Source organism: Mesoplodon mirus (assembly GCF_964341445.2).
Source record: "Mesoplodon mirus genome assembly, chromosome: 11".
NCBI classification, from domain to species: Eukaryota; Metazoa; Chordata; class Mammalia; order Artiodactyla; family Ziphiidae; genus Mesoplodon; species Mesoplodon mirus.
This window is the reverse complement of record NC_138987.1, coordinates 39,823,963-39,840,402: the sequence shown is the minus strand read 5'-3', so window position 1 is coordinate 39,840,402 and position 16,440 is coordinate 39,823,963. Positions and strand designations below refer to the sequence as shown.

The window sequence follows — 16,440 nt, the reverse complement described above, 5'->3', positions numbered from 1 at the left end:
TCCCCGTGAGGACTGGGCTGAGCCCTCAGTGAGTCGAATGCGCTTCAGGGGAAGGAGAATTCTGGAGAGGAGGCCCCGGCTTGGAACCTGGTCAAGACTGGAAACAGATACTTAGCTGCCTGTGTTGGGCTGGTGTGCACAGCCTGTGAAGCCCTTGCAGCATTTATTTCTTTTTTCCATAATCTGGGGAAGCGTGTTATATGAGCCCAATTCCCAGACGAGCAAGCTGACAGGCTCAGCAACAGGCTGGGTCTACCATAAAACTCCAATTTGAACTCAGGTGTGACTGACGTCCAGCTTCAAGGTCCCTCATTCGTTCATTCCCAACTGGAATCTTAGCATCTCCCCTGGGCAGCATGACTCTGGGGACAACAGAGGGTGTCCAAAGCCAGGGGACTCAGCGTCTAGAGGAGTGGTTGGAATTGGGGAAAACTATTCAGCCAATGGCGTAGAGGTCTGAGTCCTCTGACACCCAGTGCCTTTGAAGGGTGGGATTGTTGGATCTGAGGGAAGAAATGAAACCTAGTGCAGTTTCAGGACCAAATGTCTGCCTGGGCCAGAATGTCCCTGTGAATTTTCTGTGGGATGTGGCCCAGGTCCGTGTGGGCCCCAGGAGAACTGCGGGGCCTGGGCCAGCCTCCCTGCCTGCACGAGCCTCAGGTTCCATCTGTGCTGAACAGGGATAACTAACGGTGTCAGCCTCCAAGGCCACAGAGGGATGATGCGGAGACCCTGGTGTGAACTGGGCTTCCGTTCTCATGTTCCCATGGGAGGCTGGGTAGCTTAATTCATTGGCAGGAACGTTTCTGTGACCTCCTTACCAACACCAGCCCTCCCTGTCCGCCACCTCCAGATGTTTTCTTCCCCACACCCTCAGTCTATAAACAGTGGCCAGTGGTACAGTTTCGGGGAGTGGGGGTAAAGCATGTGGTGCGCTGGGCCGGAGGGAGGGACGAGGGCCTATTGCATTCGGGTCCGGGGACTTCCCTGGTGGTCCAGTGGGTAAGACTCTGCACTCCCAATGCAGGGGGCCCAGGTTCAATCCCTGATCAGGTAACTAGATCCTGCAGGCATGCTGCAACTAAGAAATCCGCATGCCGCAGCAATGAAGATCCTGGGTGCCGCGACTAAGACCCAGTGCAGAGAAAGAGAGGGAGAGAGAGAGAGAGAGAGAGAGAGAGAGAAAGAAAGAGGAAAGAAAGGAGACAGAAAGAAATATTTTTTAAAAAATAAATAAATAAAATAAATTCGAGTCCGTGCACCTTACACAGTTTGTTGAATTCCAGCGGCAGTGCTGCAAGGCCACGTGCACAGACACTACGGGATGTGAAACCGAGGCCCAGAAAGGAACGTGTAGGACCGAGCTCAGATCTGAAGAAAAGGATCAGGATTCAGGCCTTTTCTTCCCAGTCCTTACTGGTCACCTTCCATGGGGCACAGAGTTGAGCAAACACAGGCAGGCAGTGGAGGCAGACAGGGGACTGGTCCTGGTCGGCCCCATAAGATGGGATCCCTGAGCCTCCCTTACCTGTATCCCCACTTCTCAGCCTCCATAGTTCACAGAACTGTCTGTCCACAGTCCCCCTGAGGCCAGCTACTATGGAAGAAAGAGCCCCAGATGCGGAGGCCCCCAGACCTGGGTTCAAATCCCTCTGGCACCTGCCAGCTCCCTCCATCCTTCAGTGGCCCTCGCCTGGGCCATATGGAGGAGGCTGAGGCAAGAATGTCTGCAAGGGCTCGATTCCTGAGCCTGACTGGGCACTGAGCATGCGGGGCGTGCAGGACCCTGAGTCTTGGGAAGATCAGCCCGGTCTCCCTCGGGGGCTTCTGTGTCTGTGATGGGGGCCTTTTGCAGGGGTGGGGAGGGAGGGAAAGGCAGATTCCCCAGGAAGCTGAGATCTGTCTGGTAGAGAAGGTCTAGACTCTAGTCCCTTCCCTTCCAGACCCTCATCCCAACTCTCCAAACCTGGGTCCTGCTGTGGGTGAACACACACACACACACACACACACACACACACACACACACACACGGCATGTGATCCTCATCTGAGGGCTTCTTTTTCATTAATGATGGATAACAATAACAGCAACAGTAATGATAGAAACCGCCCTCTGTGCCTGGACTGTCCTCCGTATCCTCCCCTGCGTTAATCCTCACAGCGCCCATCCCCCTAAGCTGGTTCTGTTATCTACTAGTAACTCCATTTGAAAGAGGAGCGGGGCTTCCCTGGTGGCGCAGTGGTTGAGAGTCCGCCTGCCGCCTGCCGATGCAGGGGACGCGCGTTCGTTTGTGCCCCGGTCCGGGAGGATCCCACATGCCGCAGAGCGGCTGGGCCCGTGAGCCATGGCCGCTGAGCCTGCGCGTCCGGAGCCTGTGCTCTGCAACGGGAGAGGCCACAGCAGTGAGAGGCCCGCGTACCGCAAAAAAAAAAAAAAGAAAAGAAAGAGGAGGGACCCGCACTAGCACCCCAGGTTAGGCATCCAAAGCCACAGCCTGTGGTGGGGCGGTTTCTTCCTCTATCACTGACTGAACACCTACTCAGCGCTACCTGGCAGAAGGCCTGAACACCTGACCCCGGCTGGGCGACAGTGGGGGGAGCCCAGCATGAAGACCAAGGGAGAGCTCCCGTGGGCACAGAAAGGATTAGAAGGGAGGGCACTGAGAGCTGGGCCCTGCAGAAGCGCCCCCCAGCCCAGGTGGCTGTTCTTTGGGGAGCTGCCCTCACTGGCCCACCGGCTCTGGGCATGGAAAGCTCTTTCCAGAAGCTGTCTGTGCATCCACTCTGTGCAGTGACAGGCATTCTGACCTCTGAACTCCCTCTCAGCCTCAAAGCCCTGGGGATTCTCTCCTCCCTCTGCTGGGTCCGTGAGCTGCCTGGGACGTGTAGCTGGGACACGGGTGAAGCCTGAAGCGGCCATGTGTCCCCTGGCACCTGCTTGCGGATTTACCCCTCTTTCAGCTTCCCTGTGCCAGCCCTGGCTTGGGGGCTGGATGGGGAGCCTGGGCCCTGGCCCCGCAGCCCGGGCTTCTGGACAGGACCACAGGGCATTCAGGGCCAGGCCTGGGACACGGGCACGAGATGGGAAACCAAGGTGCTCGGGGTTGTGTTTTCTGCCTGAGTGGGGAGCGGCGTGGCAGAGGATGAGGGGAAGGACAAGTCTACAAGGCACCTGGCCCAGAGTAGACTCACCACCGATTTTGAAAAAAAGGGAAGCGAGATGGGACTTCCCTGGTGGTCCAGTGGTTAAGACTCTGTGCTTCCACTGCAAGGGGCACGGGTTCGATCCCTGGTTGGGGAACTAAGATCCCGCAAGCCATGCTGGTGAGGCAAAAAAATAAAAGGGAGGAGAGAAAGAAGAAGTGACAGAAGAAACTTATAGACAAAGGAGTGAAATGGAGGAAGCCGGAACAGGTTGCGGAGGTCAGAAATCACTGGCCCCATAGGGCCTGTGTGTATTTCTTGTCCACAAATAGTACATAAGTACTTATTCGCTTATGTGCTAATGGTCCCTCTCCCCAAGGGACCTGTGTTTGTCCCACTGAAGCCAAGCTTGGGGTACGGGCCGTAATTATCTTTCAAATGATAATGACATGTTTGTTTTCTAATGCTGGTCCTGCCTTCTAAACAGATCTCACAACCCACTCTTGGGCAACCACAAATATGCTGGTCCTGAGGGGTTTTCCCAAGAGGGTCTGCTCTCACCATTTTTTTTTTTTTTTTTTTTTGGCCATGCTGTGCAAGTTATGGGATCTTAGTTCCCCGACCAGGGATTGAACCCAGGCCCTCGGCAGTGAGAGCATGGAGTCCTAACCACTGGACCACCAGGGAATTCCCTTTTCACCCATTTCTTTTTTTGTTTTTTTAATTTATTTCTTTTTATTTTTGGCTGTGTTGGGTCTTCATTGCTGCACACGGGCTTTCTCTAGTTGCGGCGAGCAGGGGCTACTCTTTGTTGTGGTGCGCAGGCTTCTCATGTGGCTTCTCTTATTGCGGGCTCTAGGTGCGGGCTTCAGTAGTTGTGGCACATGGGTTCAGTAGTTGTGGCTCACAGGCTCTAGAGCACAGGCTCAGCAGTTGTGGCGCACAGGCTTAGTTGCTCCGCGACATGTGGGATCTTCCTGGACCAGGGCTCAAACCCATGTCCCCTGCACTGGCAGGCAGAGTCTTAACCACTGCGCCACTGGGGAAGCCCCCTTTTCACCCATTTCTGAGCCCACAGGGACTCTACTCCTTTGGCCTCAGGTCAGGCAGCCCCCCTCCCCCCACCCTCACTCTGGAGCCAGAAATGGGTGTGACAAAACCAGAGCTGGGCTCCAGTGTCCAGTCCCTTCCTCAGTCCTTAGCAGTTGCTCGGTCTGGATCTTGGTTCTGGCCTTCTGGCCTCACGCAGCAAGGGCCCGGGGTGAGGGTACTAGGGACCCCAGTAAAGTGGGGGGAGCAGAGGTCTGTGTACCTGCAGGGCAGGGCCAGCCGGCTGGCTTGAGCCTAAGCAGGGTGGTGGGTTGGTGCTGGTTCTGTAGTAATGCTGGGCGCCACTGCAGGTTCGTCATGGCCTCAGGGAACTGGGCTGGGGCTCCATCAAAATCCTTGAATGGTTCTGGCTGGCACCTTGACAATGGCAAGCCGCCCTTGGAGGCTGCATGAGTCAGGCAGGTCATTCAGTGCCAGTCACAGCTGGATTGAAAATAGCAATGGGCGTCATGGCCTTGGGCAAGTTAATTAGTGCCTTCAAGCCTCAGATTCCATTTTTTTTTTCCAGATACCACACTAAAGAGTGGGGATATCACACCCATTAGGATCCCTGCTATTTAAATAAATAAATAAACAAACCCAACAACAGGAAATAAGTATTGGTGAGGACTTGGAGAGATTGGAACCCTTGTGCCCTGTTGGCGGGGGGTATAAAATGCTGTAACCAGGGTGGTCGAGGCCTCTGGGCTGGGATGAACCTTGCTCCGGGTGGAACCAGGGGAGCCACAGCCAGTACAGTGGTAGCAGTTGGACTGACCATTGCTGCTGCAGGGTTTGCAGGCTGTCTTACGCTTTGCAAGCCAGGAAACACATGGAGCCTCAAGTAAACAGGTTTTTCAAAGTCTACCAAAATGTGCCTTCTGTGGTGGCTATTACAGAGGTGGGTTTGAACCCAAAATGACAAAATGGGAAGCAGCATTAGCATGGTAATTAGTGTAAACCCTACTGCCAATAAAGGAAAAATAAGAAATGTTTATTAACGAGCTATGCTTTTAAATCACACGATAAGGGGGTATCTCCTTATATAGCAGCCCAAAATCAGTGATGCTAAAGACTTACTAGAAGGTCAAGCTGAAAAATGAAATAAATGTATGATGAATTTTACTTTTTTTTTTTGGCCGAGCCATGCAGCTTGTGGGATCTTAGTTCCCCGACCAGAGATCGAACCCAGGTCCTCGTCAATGTAAGCATGGAGTCCTAACCACTGGACCACCAGGGAATCCCCGTATGATGAATTTTAAGTTCTTATTCATTTATGTACTTGAGTACCAGCTTTTTTTAAATAAAGTGCCTCAAAACTTAAAATGGTGTAGACACCCCTCAAAAAATGAAACACAGAATTATCATAGGATCCAGCAAGCCCACTTCTGAGAATATCTCCAAAAAAATTGAAAGCAGACTCTTGAACAGATATTTGAACACCCATGTTCAGAGTTATTCACAATGGCCGAAAGGTGGGAACAACCCAAATACATGTCCATTGACTGATGAATGAACGAACAAAATGATAAATACATACAATGGAGTATTATTCAGCCTTAAAGAGGAAAAAGCATTCTGACACATGCTACAACAGGGATGAAACTTGTGGACATTATGCTAAGTGAAATAAGCCAGTCACAAAAAGACAGATTCTGAATGTTTTCGCTTATGTGAGGCACCTGAAGTAGTCAGATTCATAGAGACAGAAAGTAGATGGTGGTCAACAGGGCTGGGGGGAGGGGAATGAGGAGTTAGTGTTTAGTAGGAAAAGTTTCAGTTTTGAAAGATGATTGAGTTCTAAAAATTGGTTACACAGTGAATATACTTTATCACACTACTGAACTGTACACTTAAAAAATGGTTAATATAATAAGTGTTATATTGTGTGTATTTTACCACATTAAAAAAAAATATGAGATAACACTACTCACCATGCAGGGTCCTTGAGAGGGTGTAACGGGGGGATTTCTGGCTAAGATCTTAGGGTGGTGTCCTGCACGAAGTAGGGGCGGGCTTCATGGGCCTGCAACCTGGGCAGCCATACAGGGCCCCTGAGCTCAGATCAGTCCCTCACTTGGTTAATGCTGCTGTAGTTGTGTTGAAATTCCTAATAATTTTTGAACAAGGGTACCTGCATTTTCATTTTGCATGGCACCCTACAAATTATGTAGCTGGTTCTGCCCCTCAGGCAATGGGAGGCTGGTGGTTCTTAGTGAAAAAGACACCTGGACAGACCTTGCCATCACCCTCGTTCAGAAAGAGCTGGTGAAGGATGTGCTGTGTGGGGGTGGAGAAGGGTATGGGGGCCACATGACAACAGCACCCCTCCCTGGGGGTTGAGGAGCAGTGGGGCCACCTGCCAAGGGAGGAGGGGGCCACAGACAGCAGAGGCTGGTAAGGGGCTGGGCCAGATCACCCCAAGATGGGGCTCCGACCATCCCCGAGTTGGTATTTCAAGGCCCCCCTCGGCAGACGGTGGCCCCAAGGAATCAGCCTCAGAAACCAGCCATCGAAGGAACGTCTCATCCGGGAAACAATGTTTATTGAACACCTACTATGAGCCAGCGGTAAACACACCATCTGTGATCCTCCCGTTCTCATTCACATTCTGGGTTTAAGGACTGAGGCCGGGAACCAAGGAGGGACCAGTGTCAGCAGTGGGGTGTGAACCCGGCCAGTCGGGCTCCAGATTAGCGCTGGCTCCACTAGATGGTGCTAAACGTAAATAATGATGGGCGCAAAGAGCTCCACGAGCCAGGGAGGGGTTGTGCGGAGGTTTCTGGAATGCCCGCAAGCAAAGCTCAGAGCATCACCTTGAAAGCGCAGCCGTCTCTCCAGAAGGCGGCTGTTTGTTTTTCAGGGAGGCAGTAGTGTGAACGATCAGGTTTCCTAAGTTCAAATCCAGGCTCTGACACTTAAAAGTTCCACACATTTTCACAACTTTTTAATTTTTATTTATTTATTTTTCTTGCTTAATATTAGTTTTGAAATTCTTGCTAGCTTTTCATTGCTTTTTAAAAAAATTCACAACTTTTTAACTGATGAAATAAAAATATAATAACAATTGAGTATAATTTTTTTTGTAATACAGGTCTACTAATGAGAAGAATGGATTTCTTTGGGGGGCAGGAAGGGAGATAATTTCACTTAATTGGGGTCCAAAGTTAGTGTGTTCCCTAACAACAAATCAGCTGCAAACGGTCACAAGTAAAAATCATTCTTAGCTTTCTGGAGCAGGTAGTGGGCTGGTTTTGACCAGTGGTTTGCTGACTCTTGATCTAGTATTTTAACTGTGTTAACTGTTTCCTTGGCATTCAGTTTTCCTTTTGCTGAATTTTGTGCCTTTCGTCTTTAATGTTTTTGGCTGAGTGTCTGAACTCTCTCTTTTATGAACTATTCTCAAGGTTCACGGACTGAACTGAATGTTTATGTCTCTCCTCACCGCCCCCCCCCCGACCCCCACCCTCTCATTCCTGTGCTGAAATCCTAATCCCCAATGTGATGATATTAGGAGGTGGGGCTTAGGGAGGTGATTAGGTCATGAAGGTGGAGCCCTCATGAATGGGATTAGTGCCTGTATGAGCTGCCAGAGAGCTCTCTCACTCCTTCTGCCATGTGGGGACTCAGCAGGATGATTATCCATGAATCAGGAAGCAAGCCCTCACCAGACACCGAATCTTCTGGCGCCAGAACTGCGAGAAATATATGTGTTGTTTAGAAGCACCCAGTCGCTGGTGTTTTTATTCTAGCAGCCCAAACGGACTAAGATGCATGGCTTTATCCTAAATGTCAGAGGACTGTCTGCTCTCTAAGGAGACTGACCAGTGATTACCTTACTTAATTTTCTGGCCAGCTGTCCATGTCACTGCTTCTTATCTCAGGGTAATTTCAGAGTTTTGTTCAGAAAATTAATTTTAGGGGGAACTTCTCTCTTTTGCGTGGTGGGGAGCATTTGTCCTCATTTTTATTGGAGTTGCCCATTTATCTGTTCTTATCTCATCTTCCAGGAATTCCTCACTGTTTTGTCTATTGGGAGTATTTCTCTTAGTCTTCCAACTATGTCATGGATTTCTAGCAGATGATCACTTATGCAGAAAACCAAATCTAGAAAGTGGATTAAGACTATTTCTGTAGTTCAACTACCTTAACACCAAAAGGGAAACATGTCTTTGAAAAGAATTTAACAACCAACATATATTTGCACAGTTGCAGTTCAGTACTTTATACAATGGTTATCCTTCAAAACGTATAAACTGGGATCTGCCATAACTTGTGCTGTGATACCCCCAGGTGACATCTCCCCTTGTGCCTGAGTCCTTCTCCCCATGTGAGGAAGATGGGACTGCCCCATATGAGCAATCCCTCTTGCCTGCCTGGTGGCGCTAAGAACACCAGTGATAATGCAGCATGACAAACAAATCCTCAATAGCCACAAAGGCATGATTTAGGAACAGATGATTTTTTTTTTTGGCTGTGCCTCAGGGCCTGTGGGATCTTAGCTCCCCAACCAGGGATGGAAACCCGGCCCCAGCAGTGAAAGCACCGAGTCCTAACCACTGGACCACCAGGGAATTCCCAGAAACAGATGATCTTAAAACAAAACCTTTTAGAGAAAGTCCTTTATTTGGATGTTTTTGGTATTCAGATTCCTGGATAGTTAATCTTCTATTGTATTTTTCTATTTCTTCTTCTGCCTTTTCAGTGAGATTTTGGGGTGTGAAAAGATGTTCAGTCCGCTGGTTCAAAATGGAAAAAGGTTTGTTTTTTATTTTATTTTTAAAAATTTTAAAAATATTTATTTTTATTTTTATTATTTATTAATTTATTATTTATTTTTATCTTAGTTGAGGCAGGTGGGCTCTTCATTGAAACACAGGCTTCCCTCTAGTTGTGGTGCATGGGCTCCAGAGCATGTGGGCTCACTAGTTGTGGTGCACAGGCTTAGTTGCCCCTCAGCATGTAGGATCGTAGTTCCCCGACCAGGGATTGAACCTGCATCCCCTGCAGTGGAAGGCAGATTCTTAACCACTGACCACCATGGAAGTCCCAAAAGTTTGTTTTTTAACTTTATTTTATTGAAGATTTAAAAAATTAAAAAATAATACTTTTGTGCTACTAAAAAATTCAGACAGTAAAAAATATAGGGGCTTTCCTGGTGGCGCAGTGGTTGAGAGTCCGCCTGCCAATGCAGGGGACACGGGTTCGTGCCCCGGTCCGGGAAGATCCCACATGCCGCGGAGCAGCTGGGCCCGTGAGCCATGGCCGCTGAGCCTGTGCGTCCGGAGCCTGTGCTCCGCAACGGGAGAGGCCACAACAGTGAGAGGCCCGCGTACCACAAAAAACAAATAAATTAATTAATTAATTAAAAAATATATAGGCTATAAGAAGAGAAAGTACTTTCTATTCCAACTCCTGAAGAGAATGACTCTTAACAGTAACTGCATATCTTTTTTCAGGCTTTTTTTTATGCCTCTTAAATTATATTTAATGCATATACATATTAATGATTTTTAAAATCATACTATACAAAGTTGTATAATTTGCACTTTTCATTTAATATATTATGTATATGTTTCCAGGTCAGCACACGTAGATCCACTTTATACCTTTAATAGGTAAATACTATTTCATTAAATTGATGAACTTTAATTTAGCCAATAAGACTTCTGCTAAAAAACATTTATATTTTTTCCAATTTTTAATTATTAGAAATAATACTGCTTTAAATGCTATTGTACACATCTTTGTTTACCTGTGAGAGAATTTCTATAGAATAATCTCCTAAAACGGGAATTTATAGGTTAAAGAGTATACAATTAAACATGTATTAAAAGTCTCATGAATATTGCCAAATTGCCAGCCTTCTAAAAGCTATGCTAATATTCACTTCTATTAGTAGTGGATGTGAGTGCTTTTTTCCCATATCCTTTCTAACATTCGTTGTAACTATATCTTAAATTTTTGCCAATTTTGTCAGTAAAAAATACCTCATTAAACATTTTAATATCCTTAATTTTTAGTGACTTGGGCATATTTTCATATTTTTACTTACCATCTTTATCCTTCTTCTCTGGAATTTGTGGTTCCATCTCTTCTGCCAATTTTTTTATTTTTTCTTATTGATTTGTGCAAACTCTTTGTATATTGTGGATATTAACTAATGCTTTGTCAGATGATGGACACATTTTCAGTTTATCATTTAACTTAGTTGATTGTATTTTTGGCCTCTTATAAGTTATGTTTTTACGACTTGTGAAGATGGATCTTTCTAGGCCCAACAGGAAACTGAGATACTATACAGGAAAAAGGTTAACAGATTTTAACTACATTAAAACTAATAACATATTAAGGAGTCTGGATGTTACCTTGATGGCAATGGAAAGTCCTTAAAGACTTTTTAACTAGATTTACATGATTAGATTAGCATTGAGATTCTTAGTTTCCTGTCTTTCTCCTGGGACTAGCTAGCTCCCAGTTAATTCTTCACATTGGCTAGAACTTTTCCTACTATTTGCTCTTGTGCTGTTGGTCTCCTCCCACTGCCTGCACCTAAGCCTTCTGGTATTTTGGCTGCTGGTGACGCTGTTTGGAGTGGCATGTACTCTGCACAGGGGCAGGACATGGTAAGACATGTTAAACATCTTCCTAGGTGCTATTCACCTAGGAATTTAAACACTTTTGCACCCTTGAGAGATGGAGATCATTATTCCCATTTCTCCATGAAAAAAATGTAATTAAGAGGCTGGAGGCTTCCCTGGTGGCACAGTGGTTAGGAATCCGCCTGCCAATGCATGGGACGTGGATTCGAGCCCCAGTCCAGAGGATCCCACATGCAGTGGAGTAGCTGGGCCTCTGCGCCACAACTACTGAGCCCATGTGCCACAACTACTGAGGCCCACGCGCCTGGAGCCCATGCTCCGCAACAACAGGGGAAGCCACCGCAGTGATAAGCCTGTGCACTGCAGTGAAGAGGGCCCCCGCTCGCTGCAACTGGAGAAGGCCCACGCACAGTAACAAAGACCAAATGCAGCCATAAATAAATAAATAAATAAATTAATAAATTAATTAATTAATTAAAAAAAAAAAAAAAAGGCTGGGATTTTCCCGTGCCCAGACACCTAGAATGTAACAGAGCAGGGATGTAAATTCTGTTTCTCTTCTTTTATGCTGCCTTCAAGTACACTTTCATGGCTGACAGATGTCTGGGGTACGTGCTCTTTTATTTTGTATTAATTCAACAAGTATTTGAGCAATTAGTATTTGTGCCATTTTTTTTTTAATAATCTTCCCAACAACCCTTCAATATAGGTGCTGTTGTTCCATTTACAGACAAGAAACTGAGGCAAGAGAAGTGACAGTGACCTGCCAAAAGCCACAAAGCTAGTAGATTTTGAAGCGAGGATTCAATCTAGGCCTGGCTTGTTTTTCTGGTTTTTTTGGCCACGCGCGTGCAGCTTGTGGCATCTTAATTCCCCAGGCAGTGACTGAACCCCGCGCCCTCGGCAGTGAAACCGTGGAGTCCTAACCACTGGACCGCCAGGGAATTCCCCTGGCTTCAGTTTTAGATTTCTCACTAGGCTAGGCTGCCTCTTCCTAACAGAAGGCGTTTTAAAAATCTAGTTTGAGGAACTAAACCTGTCCCACGCTCAGGGAACACTTCACCAATGAGGTTACCTTTGAGTAGGCCATTTATTGATTACTAGTTGCTGAGCACAACTTGTTATCCTTACAACAAACCCTACGAGGGAGGTGCTATGAACAGTCCTAGTTTTACAGATACTGAAGCTGAGCAGCAGAGGGGATAAAGAGCCGACTGGACCCAGGGCCCCAGGCATCATACCGCTCTACCTCCCACTATCAGGCTCGATCCCGACCCCTCGCAACCTCATTTCTGGGCCCTGAAGGTTGCAAAGCTCCCGGGGGTGGACGGCTGACTCCTCATAGGATCTCAGCGCCAGGCGTAGCGGGCCACCGGGATAGGGGTGTAGAGACCGGCAGGGAAAGTCTCACCCCGGAAGCAGTCGTGGCTCTGGCAAGGCCGCGTCTTCGGTTGCCAGGGCGCCGCCCCGGAAGTAGATCCGGTCCGCGCCAGGTAGCGGTCCGCGTCCTCCTCTGAGAGCCGAGTGGGGTTGGAGGCGGGGCCGCTGTGCTCCGCGCTTTTGGGCGCTCCTCCGCGCTGTGCGCCTACAGGTGAGGCCCCGCCGCTGAGGCCGCCGCCTCCGGGGACCGAGGGTGTGGCTGTGCTGAGTGGGCGAGTGCGCATGCGCGAACGATTGTGGGCGCTGGTCTACGGGGCCGCGAAGGTGCGGTTTAGACGCTGCTCGCTGGACTCGCGTTCCCCGGGAAGCCTGCGCTGACCACTGTGCCCCTCTTCCTCCTCCGCGTTCCTATGATTTAACTTGTGCCGCTCGATCCTTGTAATTGCATTCTTCTTCTTCTTGGTTATCGCAGAATTTCATTGTTCCTAGGCTTTTTCATTCATTTGCAATCTGTATTGTTCCTATTGGCATCTTGCAGGGCGCGGTGTACCTGTGGCTAGAGCTCTGGACAGGAGACAGGAGATGTGTTCCCCGCCCTGCTCACCTGTCTGTGGGGGACTATTTTCCCATCATTAGAGGGGGTGGGGTGGTGGTAGTCATACACCCCTAGAGTAGCTGTGGCATTACAGGGGATTCATTCTAGACCTAAAAGTATCTGGTCGTTGTAAGCCATTTGGAGGTTTGTTTGCAAAGCGGTTCTTTGTTCAGGAAATATTTAATGAACACATTTGGGTGCTGGGTTGTGGCAGTATAAAAAGATTGGCCCTGCTCTGCACTCAGGGAGTTACAGGCACTGGTAAACAGGTACGTGGAGCATGGGGGTGAGGAGACGGACAGGGCAACACAGCTGCGACCGAATGCTGCACGGCACTGATGTGAAGTCGTCATTTATATTTTTACTTTATGTAAAGATGATTCTTTTTGCCTTTTCAAAAAAGACTTAACTAGCTGGAAAAGAATGCAAGTGTCCTAGGATCCTGGCCTAGCTGGGACTTTATTGAAACTGATAGTGATCAAAGTGTCTGGGGTAGGGGGATGAGGGCAGAGACTGCTCCCATTTTCCGATGGCTGGACCCAGAAGAGTGAAGTGACTCCCGTGAGGGTGAGCCCCCTGCCCCCCGCTGTTTCTCCTCAGAGGTTGTTCTGACTTTTGTCTGGGAGTAGTCGTAACTCCAGGAGGTAAAAGGCCTCTTGGCAGAGTTCTGTCCTCCTGGGGTTGTAGGCGCAGAGATTTCCCAAGATGTTCCCTCGCTCAACGGAAATCAGCTAAACTCCTGGCCTCCTATTTCTCACCAGGGTAAAGCTGTGGAGGTGTTTATGGGTGATTGTTTCCTGGGTCTCCCCCTTGGGACTTACAGCCCCTGTAGGGCTGGGCTGCGCCTACTTCACTGCTTGGCACAAACAGTGCTTGTTTGATTGTGTGTGTGGAGGGAATTCACGGCTTTATTTTTCTTGATTCATCACATATTGGTTGAGAGCCTGCTATTGCTAGACACTGTTCTGGGTGCTGGGGATTCAGCAGGATATCAAGTGGAGCAGCACTGCTGCTCACAATGTGACATATCTGTGTCAGACAGATAGTCACCAAGGAACCAAATACATGAACTAGACCAGGTCTTTTTTTTTTTTTTTTTAATTTATTTTTGGCTGCGTTGGGTCTTTGTTACTGCGTGCAAGCTTGCTCTAGTTGCGGTGAGTGGGGGCTACTCTTCGCTGAGGTGCGCGGGCATCTCATCGCGGTGGCTTCTCTTGTTGCAGAGCACAGGCTCTAGGCATGCAGGCTTCAGTAGCTGTGGTGCATGGGCCCCATAGTTGTGGCTCGTGGGCTCTAGAGCACAGGCTCAGTAGTTGTGGCGCACGGACTTAGTTGCTCCATGGCATGTGGGATCTTCCTGGACGAGGGCTCGAACCCGTGTCCCTTGCATTGGCAGGCAGATTCTTAACCACTGCGCCGCCAGGGAAGTCCCTTTTTTAAAAAGGGAAATTAAATTAAATTAAATTATTATTTATTTATTTTTGGCTGCACCAGGTCTTCGTTGCATGCAGCACACAGGATCTTTGTTGCAGCATACGGACTTCTTAGTTGCGGCAGGCATGCGGGATCTAGTTCTCTGACCAGGGATCGAACCCGGGCCCCCTGCATTGGGAGCATGGAGTCGTACCCACTGGACCACCAGGGAAGTCTCACAGACCAGGTCTTTTCAAACTTGCGCTTGCATAAGAATCGCCTGAGAGCTTGTTAAGACACAGATTCCTGGGCCCTGCTCGCAAAGAGTCTGAATGTGTACACTCTTGTGTGTGCATGGGGGGAGCTGGAAGATTTGTATTTCTAATGAGCTCCAGGTTGTGATGCGGATGCTGCTGGTCCGCGGACCATGCTTTGAGTTGGCACCGACTAAACAACTGTGTAGAATGTGAGCACCACGGAGAAGTAAAGTGACAGCTCTGTAAAGGGGGAGGATTGAGATTGGGAAGGCCAGTCTGAGGAGCTGACCTTGGAGAAAGTGCCAGATGTGGGGGAAGAGCAAAGCCTTAAGACTGGATGCCGCTTGGCGGGTGTGGGGACCTGAAAGAGGCTGGGGCCTGGAGAGGGAAGACAGGTGGGAAGGGCGCTGGGAGACAAGGCCCGAGAGGCATGGGGGTCCCGGGTCACGCTGGGCCAGCCTTGCAGGCCATGGGTGGACTGCTAGGTTTATTCTCAGTGCAGTGGGAAGCCGCTGCAGGCTTATGAGAGGAGTGACAAGATTTGCTTTGTGTCTGAAAAGATTGGTCTGCTGCTGGGTGGGGAATGTGTTGCAGCGGGGTGAGAATGGGACCAAGGAAACCAGTTGTGGCCTGGATTGTGGGGATGCGGGGGAGAGACACAGATGGATCTGGAATTTTCTGGGGGTGGAGCGGGCATGATTTGCTGCTGGACTGGACTGATGGTTACTTCCTCCCCAGGACTGAGGTTGGATTTTGTTAGGTTGTTAAAGCACTTTGCCGCCGGGGCTGCCGCTGGTTGAACGCGTCTCTTGCCTTCCCTGGATCAGGACTGTCCAGGAGCACCTGGTCCCCGGTGTCTTTCCATCTCCCATCACCCGCCTGGCACGGAGTGGCTGTCGGTGCCCAGTGAATGGATGAGAAACTACACTATCGGTGGCCCGGACGCCCAGGGATGTCCCGGCGGAAACCTGTTCTCAAGCTTGTGAAGATCCTGCCCACTTGCCCCAGGAGTGGGACCCATGGTGTTCTGGAAATAACCAGCAACTGTCTGGTTTTAGGATGGCTTTCCGAGGCTGACATACCTCAGGTAGTGACAGCCCACTCTGACTTCAAGCTGTGAGCAGCATGAGGACCAGCACATCACTCTCTGCTTTTCCTGATTAGGTTTTTACGATGCTTAGTTTTTTTTTTTGTTTGTTTTTGTTTTTTGCGGTACGCGGGCCTCTCACTGTTGTGGCCTCTCCCGTTGCGGAGCACAAGCTCCGGACGCGCAGGCTCAGCGGCCGTGGCTCACGGGCCCAGCCGCTCCGCGGCATGTGGGATCCTCCCGGACTGGGGCACGAACCCGTGTCCCCTGCATCGGCAGGCAGACTCTCAACCACTGCGCCACCAGGGAAGCCCCTCGATGCTCAGTTTTGAAAGCAGCTGACCCCGTGGCTTAAAATTCTGAGGCGTCAGTTCATATGAACCAATAGAGAGGTAACGTGTGAAGTTCATCACATAATACCGCTAATTCCAGTTTTTTCTTTTTTCTTTTAGGAGGAAGCCACAGGAAAACAATCTGACATCAGGTATTTATCTATTTACCTGATAAATAGATAAGGCTTAGTATTTCCTAGGGTTGGGAAGACGTCAGCCCTGGCTTCCGTAATGTGGGGATTAGCCAGCTGGTTCCTTAGTCTGTTCTACAGATGATACCTGAGCCCCCTCATTGTGCCTGACCCTGGCTGGGTGCTGGGGGACCCACCCCCTGCCCTGTGGGGTCGATGACGCCTGACAAGGGGGATGCATGTAATGACGGTTGACACCCCGTGTGGGAGGGAGACTGTGCAGGTTGCCATGGCAGCAGTCTCTGCTCTGCCTCTTGCTTTCCAAGCCCCACATTCCTATCTGTAAGTGGGGAGAGTACCTGCCTGCCAGCCTCAGGTGAGCCGTAACCATGTACCCAGTAGAGAAGGATC

At 49.2% G+C, this 16,440-nt stretch overlaps 1 protein-coding gene and 1 pseudogene across 9 annotated transcripts in view; both read left to right on the top strand.

Moving 5' to 3' along the window:
* The first annotated feature begins 4,945 nt into the window (after positions 1-4,945).
* LOC309811926 (mitochondrial import inner membrane translocase subunit TIM14-like) lies at positions 4,946-5,335 on the top strand (annotated as a pseudogene). Its single transcript has one exon. The product of its transcript is annotated as a mitochondrial import inner membrane translocase subunit TIM14-like (transcript).
* Positions 5,336-12,370: 7,035 nt separating this feature from the next.
* The window catches only part of TTLL1 (TTL family tubulin polyglutamylase complex subunit L1), a 37,787-nt gene continuing 33,717 nt past the window's right edge, over positions 12,371-16,440 (top strand). For 3 of the 8 annotated variants that reach the window (XM_082635156.1, XM_082635152.1, XM_082635151.1), the window contains exons 1-2: positions 12,371-12,425; positions 16,019-16,050. Coding sequence is in view for 1 of the 8 variants with exons in the window: in XM_082635150.1 (XP_082491276.1) it covers positions 14,425-14,469; positions 16,019-16,050 (77 nt within the window). In the remaining 7 variants the exon portion in view is untranslated. Of the gene's footprint in view, positions 12,426-14,351; positions 14,470-16,018; positions 16,051-16,440 lie in introns of those variants that run through there. The other 5 variants (XM_082635155.1, XM_082635154.1, XM_082635157.1 and 2 more) reach the window with 4 other exon arrangements.